The sequence below is a fragment of the Orussus abietinus genome, unplaced genomic scaffold (assembly GCF_000612105.2).
Source record: "Orussus abietinus isolate OABI.00-Male unplaced genomic scaffold, Oabi_2.0 scaffold4, whole genome shotgun sequence".
Taxonomy (NCBI): domain Eukaryota; kingdom Metazoa; phylum Arthropoda; class Insecta; order Hymenoptera; family Orussidae; genus Orussus; species Orussus abietinus.
In genome coordinates this window covers 2,428,748-2,437,499 of record NW_019396014.1, presented here as the reverse complement: position 1 = coordinate 2,437,499, position 8,752 = coordinate 2,428,748, and the positions used below count along the sequence as shown (strand labels likewise).

At 36.8% G+C, this 8,752-nt stretch overlaps 3 protein-coding genes across 6 annotated transcripts; 1 reads left to right on the top strand and 2 right to left on the bottom strand.

Annotated features, from left to right (window-relative positions):
* Positions 1-82: 82 nt before the first annotated feature.
* On the bottom strand, positions 83-3,089 carry LOC105695850 (kelch domain-containing protein 10 homolog). Its single transcript, XM_012417830.2, has 3 exons — positions 2,180-3,089; positions 1,764-2,093; positions 83-1,692 (listed from the first exon to the last, which is right to left on the bottom strand). Exons 1-3 carry the CDS (start codon positions 2,915-2,917, stop codon positions 1,528-1,530), a joined length of 1,233 nt encoding a protein of 410 aa, XP_012273253.1. The 5' UTR covers positions 2,918-3,089; the 3' UTR covers positions 83-1,527.
* A 321-nt stretch (positions 3,090-3,410) lies between these two features.
* Positions 3,411-5,894, top strand: LOC105695840 (polycomb protein eed-B). Of its 2 annotated transcripts, XM_012417812.1 has the most exons (5): positions 3,411-3,495; positions 3,563-3,751; positions 4,034-4,192; positions 4,252-4,363; positions 4,439-4,580. In XM_012417812.1, exons 1-4 carry the CDS (start codon positions 3,436-3,438, stop codon positions 4,360-4,362), a joined length of 519 nt encoding a protein of 172 aa, XP_012273235.1. In that variant the 5' UTR covers positions 3,411-3,435; the 3' UTR covers position 4,363; positions 4,439-4,580. The 2 variants fall into 2 exon arrangements, with proteins under 2 accessions (XP_012273235.1, XP_012273234.1); XM_012417811.2 differs by lacking the exons at positions 3,411-3,495; positions 3,563-3,751; positions 4,034-4,192 and having other exon boundaries at positions 4,274-4,363; positions 4,439-5,894.
* Positions 5,891-8,599, bottom strand: LOC105695838 (sedoheptulokinase). Of its 3 annotated transcripts, none has more exons than XM_012417809.2 (8): positions 8,508-8,599; positions 7,807-8,043; positions 7,390-7,634; positions 6,921-7,186; positions 6,722-6,859; positions 6,513-6,650; positions 6,232-6,427; positions 5,891-6,173 (listed from the first exon to the last, which is right to left on the bottom strand). In XM_012417809.2, exons 2-8 carry the CDS (start codon positions 8,041-8,043, stop codon positions 5,993-5,995), a joined length of 1,401 nt encoding a protein of 466 aa, XP_012273232.1. In that variant the 5' UTR covers positions 8,508-8,599; the 3' UTR covers positions 5,891-5,992. The 3 variants fall into 3 exon arrangements, with proteins under 3 accessions (XP_012273232.1, XP_012273233.1, XP_012273231.1); XM_012417810.2 differs by lacking the exon at positions 8,508-8,599 and adding an exon at positions 8,384-8,497; XM_012417808.2 differs by lacking the exon at positions 8,508-8,599 and having other exon boundaries at positions 7,807-8,354.
* Between the last annotated feature and the right edge of the window lie 153 nt (positions 8,600-8,752).

Sequence of the window (8,752 nt, the reverse complement as noted above, 5' to 3'; positions counted from 1 at the left end):
ATCGGCGCCATCTTCAAAACGAATTTAAGAGATCCGGAAGTTTGACTACCTCTGGAGGGGACGGTAATGAAACAAACACGCATCGATTTCTGGAGCAATTTAGTCCTGGATTTTTGTGTACAATTTCAGTGACGTCGCAGCACTGCCAGAGATTCGTCTATCGTTTACTTTTCAATTGCTCTTAGTGGTAGAGAGGACTGCAAGAAGAGCGAAATAAGCAACGATCGGTCATTTGCTTGTCGGGGTGTAATGCATTAAACCCGCATTACCTTTAGGAGAATCGGGAGGGTGCCTCTCGTTACGGCCGTTGCAGAAAAATTGCAGAGCGCGTTAACGTTTTATACATGCGACCTTTGTCTTTACGACGATTATTTGTGAGGGTGTAATGTATTATTCCGGTTTCCTCTTTTTTTTCCTTTTGACGAAAAATAGTCATGCTTCTCCGGTAAATTAATGCTTATTATGTATCAACAAAAATTAAGTAACTACGATTCGTAATGTCGTATTTTATCACCTTTGCGTTGTTTTGCCTAGCCAGTCGATATGTACAATGCACGCATGTTAAATAACATTTATTACAAAAATAATGTACACTTTTTTGTTTTCGTTACCGACAGAAGATCAAATTATTGATTTCTCTCTCTCATGTTGCAGAAGGCATTAATTAACAGTCGCCACACGCACCGTTTTCAACGGCATGTATCGTTCGCTGCAACGTTCTTATTTGTTTATGCGTTACTTTTTGTACCTTACTCTAATGCTTTTTGATTCTCTAAACGCGTGTTTTCCCAAGTGCTTGATATTTAAATGTAATGATCGGTATTGAATATACTTTCAAAGTAAATTATAAATCCTCCGTACGAATAATCTATATATCGGGGTAAAAGAATACATTTTATTAACTTAGTGCCAGAAAGAGATAAAACAACGATTTTGCCCAATTTACTTGTTTCTGTTTAAAAGAAATATTCTCTTGAATGTATTTAATGTTGTATGATGTCGCACTTTCTTTTATACTTTTGCGGTCATACGTCTGCTCTCTGAAGTTCTTTCATCCGAGGTTAATATGATCGCAAAGGGTTAAATCTAGTCAGCTGTTTGCTCGAATCACAATCATTTTTATAAGCACCAGTTTTACTTCAATATTTCTGTACTTTACACACAAGAATACTTAGAACAGATTGTTCTTATATAAATCTTTCGTGTCAACCAAGTTATTATGCAAGCATATTCAGTGTTATGCCGAGCTTTTAAAGCGTGATAAATATATTAGAACAAATGTTCGACAGATTTAGGAATCGATGGTAAATATCAATATACAATTTTCAGAAAAATGTCAATGCAATCTATCGACAGTATTTTCTCCCTACCTCAACATGATCAAGATATAAGGCTTTGTAAAAATATTATAAATTAAACATGATAATAAAATTTAACAATAAATGTCAGTGCAATGAATATTTCAAAACACCAGTCTGAGTGACAATCACTCTAGATTGTTTCTAAAAATTCTACCTACAACTAAACTTACTCGATTCTTCTTACAAATTTTAATGGCACACCCATCCGAAGTAGTTCACTTGGTGTTCTCCTCCATAAATTTTGGTTATAAAAATTTAAAGCCTCCCAGCAAATTTCTGATAATTTTGGAATTGTCAACCAAACAGAATAAAGTGCATCAGTTCTGTGTGACTGAAACATAAAGATGTTTTGTCAACGCTGTTAATAAATACAATTGATTAATAAAAAAAAAAAAAAATTACCTCAGATGAAATCCTAATAATTCCTCCAAATGTGTACATGCAACCCTCACGAGTCAAAGCCGTTGAATGAAAATACACCGGACAAGGTAAAATGCATTTTAGTAAACGTGTCCATTGAAGAAGTTTTAGATTTAATTTCCAAACATCACTGAAGACGCGTGTGCCATCATAACCGCCAGAAATGACTACCGATATAACACCAGTAAGTTCATCCGTGTATTGTACCAAACCATGGCAACGCCTAGGTGCAGGAATTGAGTCATATTCGTCTGACCCGTGGGTATTCAAAGTAATCCATCTGTTACTTTCTAAATCGAAAGTTGGCATTTCCTGGAAAGTAAATCCCTTGTGTTAATTTATATTGAATTAAATAGATACTGTATATATGGAATAAAAAATAAATCTATAATACTTACAGCAAAACCAAACGCTTCCATAGCTGTACCACCACCCAAAACATAAATCCTTTTTCCATCAAATGCTAGCTCATGACGATACCTTCCTTTTGGCTCAGCTTGATCTTTACCCATGCATATATACACATTTTCCCAAATTCCGGTTCTCAAATTGAATCGATGGATGTCACAAGTGTAAACAATTCCTGTTGTGCCACCAACAGTATATAAATAATGATCATGATAAATAATTGCTTGTCCATACTGTGGTTCTGGCATGTTCCCTGTAGCTGGCACTATTCGCATTGAACCATCTTTCACATCGTAAACATAAACTTGATTTGTACAGGTGCTACCAAACGGTATACCTGTTCCTCCGTGAACTATTAATGCATCTCCCCTTAAAATGATCGCATTCGAAGCTACCTCATTTGGCATATTCTCTTGTCTCGGTAGACGTTTCCAGTTACGTGTTACGAGATTGAATTTCCAAAGCTCCTTGAAGAGGGGCTTACTCAAGTTCCATGTATGATCGTCTCTCATGTCAGGATCATCGTCCATTATGCCAGGATTAAATCCACCATAGGAGTACAAGTTCTTCTCATCGCAGGCAATCCTGTGGCCACTCCTGGCTTGTGGATGCTCCACACTTCTCGCATTTTGTTTCATGAATACAAATGGCTGAAATACGTACATTTTGTATGGTTGATTTTCTGTCATTTTATGTCCATGATTTCGCGGTATTCGTAGGCTTTTCATAATTCCAAAACGCAAGTTAACAGGGCCTAGGCGTTATGACACTGCCTACGACGATTCTGTAAGTCGACACAAAATGTAAAGACACGATTTGCTCTTGATTTAAATCGGTGCTACCAAGTCCATGCCATACGATGGATATATCCAGATATATCCAGGCATATCTTTAAGCCACGGTCATATATACAGCAAAATATATAGGCTGGAAACTCCTATGGTGGGAGACGATCGATTATTGACGATGATTTTCATGAAACTTTTGGCTACATCGCAAACTAGGGCGTTTATTACGTATTTTTGACGAGAGCGCTCACTTCTCGCATTTTCATCTCACGTGGGTTTGTGCGCCGAATTACGTATTCGCTATATGAAAAAACGAGATCACTAGCACTTCCGGTCTAGTAATCCGACATGGTGGAATTATTGTTCCGCGAATTGAAATTCATGATAATCGACTAATCGAGAGAATCGAGAGTGATTCGATAATAAAAAATGGCGCATAATAGCTTATATTCCTCACAATGGCGGGAGTCCTGAAAAGTTGTACAGTCCGTAATGACGAGTTCTACATTTCTTTCTTAGTGCGTACAATTAGTCTTGATTGTGTAATTTTGATAATCGTACGTGAGTAACGTGCAACTTTTCCAGATCGTGGCCAAAGGAGATTTGTGTGAGAAGATCGCCGAGAGCTTGCATGAAAATGCGAAGGAAAGAAATCGTCGTGTAGCGGTGCATCAATGTGAATCTGTTACCGAGGTTCTACAAGCAAGACCGAATTTGGGTGTCGACTTTATTATTTTTGCGTTTGATTGCAGAGTTAGGCACGCCCTGTCTCAGGTAGATTTTTGAAATCTTTCAATTAAATCGATATCATTAATAGAACATTTTGGATGAATGTGTCTGAAAACCTCCAGAGCGTATTATCTTATAATTTTCTTCTTTGTTTAAATGTTACAATTGTTTATTATCATTTGTAGTAATATAATTATAGTTTCTGTATGGTTTTAAGTTGTTAATTTAAAATGGATGCTCCATCGTGTTATGATTTGTAGGTTATACGCTAATTAGATGATATAGTAAAATTGTTTATTTTCTTGAATTGTTCAATATTTTTTGCAGTTGGAAGAAGCCATTCTTCAAGTAGATGATCATTTTATACTCACTGGATGTGCATGTTTAGTAGATTGCAGTAGCGAACCAAGTGCTATGGGACAGAGATTTCATGAATGGCAACTGCGCAACAATTACAATCTATATATCTTCCCAGTCAAGGTATCGGTAAGTTGAGAAATGAAGAATCTTTTGGGTACAACTTATTGAGCTTGAATCTCTTTTAGGATTCCAAGGATTGTATTGAATTAGGGAATAGAATAATAAATGTAGCAGAAACTAAATTAGGACTTTCAAGTGGAATACCATTACTGGATTCTATTCATCGTTACGAATAAGGTACATTAATAATTTCATAGGGCACAAATGATTTATATATCATTATCTACAAGTTCCAACTATGAAAATTATCAGTTCATAGTAACAGCATCCTGGTGAAGCTCCAAACAAAGAAAGGATGAAGAAACTAAGTGGGAAATCGCACACTTATGCCTCGAGTCAAGAGGATAGTGAAAATGATAGCGATGAGACTGAGTGTAGTATCGGTAGTAATTCTACAGCAGGTACTCATCGAAGTGATACCCCAACAAGAACGGCACGTTACAAAAGAAAAGGTCGTCGTCGCAGTAAGACAGCCAAGAACAAACCTTGCAACGATAAACCATTGTACAAGTACTGCTGCAGTGTCAAAGAAGATCATGGGCAGCCATTATTTGGTGTACAGTTCAATCATCATTTAAAAGAAGGAGAACCTATGATATTTGCTTCCGTAGGAAGCAACAGAGTGAGCATTTATGAATGCCCAGAGGAAGGTAATATTAGATTGCGTCAATGTTATGCAGATCCAGATACAGAGGAAAATTTTTATACTTGTGTATGGACTTATGATGAGTTTGGTAAACCCTTATTGGCAGTGGCAGGCTCTCGTGGTGTTGTCAGGGTGATCAGCCCTGTAACCATGACATGTATAAAACATTATATTGGTCATGGTCATGCGATTAATGAGCTAAAAATTCATCCCAGAGATCCTAATATTTTGCTCTCTGCATCCAAGGATCATGCTCTTCGTCTGTGGAATATTAAATCGGATGTATGTATTGCAATATTTGGTGGTGTCGAGGGCCACAGGGATGAAGTGTTAAGTGCAGATTTTGATATGAAAGGACAGAGAATAATTTCTTGTGGTATGGACCATGCTTTGAAGCTGTGGTCTCTTGATAAACCTGACATGCAGGAAGCCATCAAACAGTCATATTATTGCAATCCAACCCGTAATGGACGACCATTCGATTCCATACTTCAGCATTTTCCAGATTTTACAACTCGTGACGTGCATCGTAACTATGTGGACTGTGTAAAATGGTACGGTAATTTTATTTTAAGTAAGTCTTGTGAAAATTGTATAGTGTGTTGGAAACCTGGAAGACTCGAGGATGTTCAGTTGCGCAGTGGTGAAATCAGTGCCACTGTGCTTCACCGTTTTGAATTTAAAGAATGTGACATCTGGTTCATTCGATTTTCGATGGATTTTTGGCAAAGAACCATTGCACTAGGAAATCAAGTAGGTCGAACGTATGTATGGGACTTGGAGGTTGACGAACCTGGTCAGGCGCGTTGCTGTTCCCTTCAGCATCCTCGGTGTACTGCACCTATTCGTCAAACCAGTTTAAGTCGGGACGGTTCTGTATTACTTTGTGTATGTGACGATGCTACGGTCTGGCGATGGAATCGAGAACTATAGTTTTAAAATTTTAACTTTAAGATGGTCAGAATTGTAATACCACTGTTATTTAAAATAATCGTGAATACAAGGGGTAACAGCCATTTAATAACTTTGCTTACTTTTATAAATAAATCAACATTTAGTTAGTTTCTCTTTTTTATTTAATATAAACAGACTAAAAATTCCTCCACTGTCATACATACTATACTATTTTGGTAATACTATTTTAGTGAAGTAGGCAATTTCTATGAATAGGTAATGGCAAGAGCTGCACCCAAAGCAGCATCTCCGGAATGTCCCATTTCTAGGGGCAAATTGTACCACCGTAATACTTCTTTTTGTAAGACAGGATTCCGAACAAGTCCAGAACCATTTCCAACTATCCGAGTAATTTGGGCATCTTTCAGTACAGTTTGTGGCATCGTACTAAAAACGAAGTACAGTTCATTCTTGAAATCACAATATTACATATGAATTCACTTACTTATGAAGATTCTTTATAACTCCGGAACAAAGTGATCGAAAAATCTGTCCCAGCTGCAAAGTGTCATATGTGATTCCACTAACACTGGCTGTTTGTTTGGGAGCATAGCGTTCTCCTAATAAAGTAGGAATCATTTCCATTTCTGTAATCGAGGAATCATCACTTCCGAGAGTTAATAATTTCTCCCAAATTTTAGCTAAAATTATATTAATTATTGAACCAAATTATGATTTTAAGAAGTGTGAGAATAATTTATACTAAGGTTCAGTGTAAGAACTAACATTGTGGCACTGAAAAACCAAGATCTAACGCCCATTGCTGAAGTGCCTTTACAAATGCAGCCAATGAATTCCCACCATTCAATGAAGCTGCGACAGCAATGTACTTGCCATGAAAATATGGAAAGTACTCGATTTTCTCTATAAAATATAAAAAGTTATATTAATGTATTTCAAATAATTATACATAGAATATATTTTTCACATTTTACCAGACTCAGTTATGGTTTCCGGCTGGAAAGACGAATGCACGTATGCAATTTGGGCTGATGTTGAAATATTGAGTATGGCATCGGTTGGTTCTTTCAGCAAAGCGTAGGCAGAACATTGCAAGTCACCCAATGCTACTCCTATTAGGTAAAAGAAAAAAGATATAACTTTTGTGTACTATTAATTAATATCAGAACTTACCAATCGGAGTGCCTGCTGGTATTCCAAACCAAGTTTGCACTAAATTGCCTGCAATTCCTCCAGAAGATATTTTGGATGGCAAGAGATCTAGTGGAAATCCACTCTCTGACAAAGCAGTTTTTTCCCATTCGTTTTTCTCTGTTAAAAAATATCCCCAGCTAGCTGCATTTTGGGTACTCATTACAACCTCGTCATTACTGCATAATAAGGCAACCACAAGATCCTGTACGGTGCCACATCTGTCATATTTCTGCAATTTTTCTGGTCTAAAAAGTAATTTTAAGATATTACAATTATCTCTATTAGGCCAAGGCATCAGAATTGTAGAACATAATATTAGATATCTATCCGTAGTGCCTTACTTTGCAAGGGTAAATGAAAAAGTAAAGTTAAGATTCCATAAGACTAACATCTATCACTTGCTTTATCTTTTTGATATACCCTTGTAGAGTAGTAATAAGATGCTAACTTATTTCTGGCAAACCAGAATAGAGTAGCACATCCATAGCCAGTATGAATTGGAAGGTGACTTGCTGATTTAGGCAATGATTTTAAGAACATTTCATCGCAACGTCCATCTTGCCATGTATATAAATTTGAAACATCATCTCGGCTGATTTCCAGTTTAAAAACAGTATCTTCTTTATGAACACATTTGTCTGACTTCCACAATGTTACACCGTGCATTTGTCCACATATCCCGATAAATTGAACCTAGGATTATATTCAAATTTTTGGTGTAACAATGTATAATATTATTACTTCTAAACGATGCAAACTACAAGCTTTGGGTTTTGTAGAAAACTTTACATGAATTGAACTTGAAATGACTTTAATATATTTTATGCATCTAAGGGAAGAATTTTAATTTACAAAACAATTATACCTGACGTAATAGATCTTTGGGAAGACGAGAAATACAATTATGGACCGTAGAGAGAATCTTAGGAACGTCTTGCTTATTTCCTTCTACTCCTAAATCACTTGGCACGTTTGCTTGGGTATCCTTCGATTGTTTTGCCATTATTTCTTTAGAATCTATCGATACTAAGATGGCCTTTACAGATGTAGTTCCTACATCTATGCCTAGCACCAGCTGCTTTGTAGCAGACATATTCGACATCTGTGCAAATTTACAACAAAACTGCTTATCTAATTAACAAAACATTGGTTCACTTTATTGTACTAGCTTCTACATGGGTCTAGAGATAAGGATTTATCATGGCACAGGAGTAGCTCTTATCGGATAAAACCAAGCGAACCACTTCAATTTAAAAAAATCTGCGTTAAATTCACATGCAATATTCGAATCGTGTTTCAAATAGTCATCCATTAAAGTAATTCATCCGCTCAATTAGAGTAATCGGGGATTTTAAATTTCTGAATGACACGTGATACGACACTTCCCGTTCTCCCGGGGAGTTTTGAAGGTCCATTTAATTATAGAAAAAAAATTGTCTTACGTCAACGTGTGTCAGTTAAAATTATAATTCAAACTGTCAGATGCATTTGATTGCAAGCGCGACAAGTGCCATTTTTTACCGCGATGACGTTTGTTGTATGTATGTACGTACACCAATCGCTTACCTGTGTTTAATAGTACCCTCATCAGTTGCACTGCGTATTAATACGCCCGAACACCCGCACAAAATTAGTATTACAGGAAGTGCCAATCAAACGGATGAGTTTCAAATTATTTTAAACTAATGCGCTACCGTGCTGCCACCTAGTGGGAGCTTGGAAAGAGCATACACGATTCTTCGTCATTTGTCCATATGTTTCAGCCGGGAACCTGACGCCCTGTCTTTCGGAACACGCCGGACGCGTTACTA

What these genes read in the sequence shown, in the direction of transcription:
- LOC105695850 (XM_012417830.2), bottom strand. Translation starts at nt 2,917, where the DNA reads ATGAAAAGCCTACGAATACCGCGAAATCATGGACATAAAATGACAGAA. An exon ending in TGGAAGCGTTTGGTTTTGCT is followed by an intron (nt 2,094 to 2,179) that starts GTAAGTATTATA and finishes TTTACTTTCCAG; the next exon opens with GAAATGCCAACTTTCGATTT. An exon ending in TTATTAGGATTTCATCTGAG is followed by an intron (nt 1,693 to 1,763) that starts GTAATTTTTTTT and finishes TTTATGTTTCAG; the next exon opens with TCACACAGAACTGATGCACT.
- LOC105695840 (XM_012417811.2), top strand. Translation starts at nt 4,482, where the DNA reads ATGAAGAAACTAAGTGGGAAATCGCACACTTATGCCTCGAGTCAAGAG.
- LOC105695838 (XM_012417809.2), bottom strand. Translation starts at nt 8,043, where the DNA reads ATGTCGAATATGTCTGCTACAAAGCAGCTGGTGCTAGGCATAGATGTA. An exon ending in CCAAAGATCTATTACGTCAG is followed by an intron (nt 7,635 to 7,806) that starts GTATAATTGTTT and finishes ATATAATCCTAG; the next exon opens with GTTCAATTTATCGGGATATG. An exon ending in ACCAGCAGGCACTCCGATTG is followed by an intron (nt 6,860 to 6,920) that starts GTAAGTTCTGAT and finishes TTTACCTAATAG; the next exon opens with GAGTAGCATTGGGTGACTTG.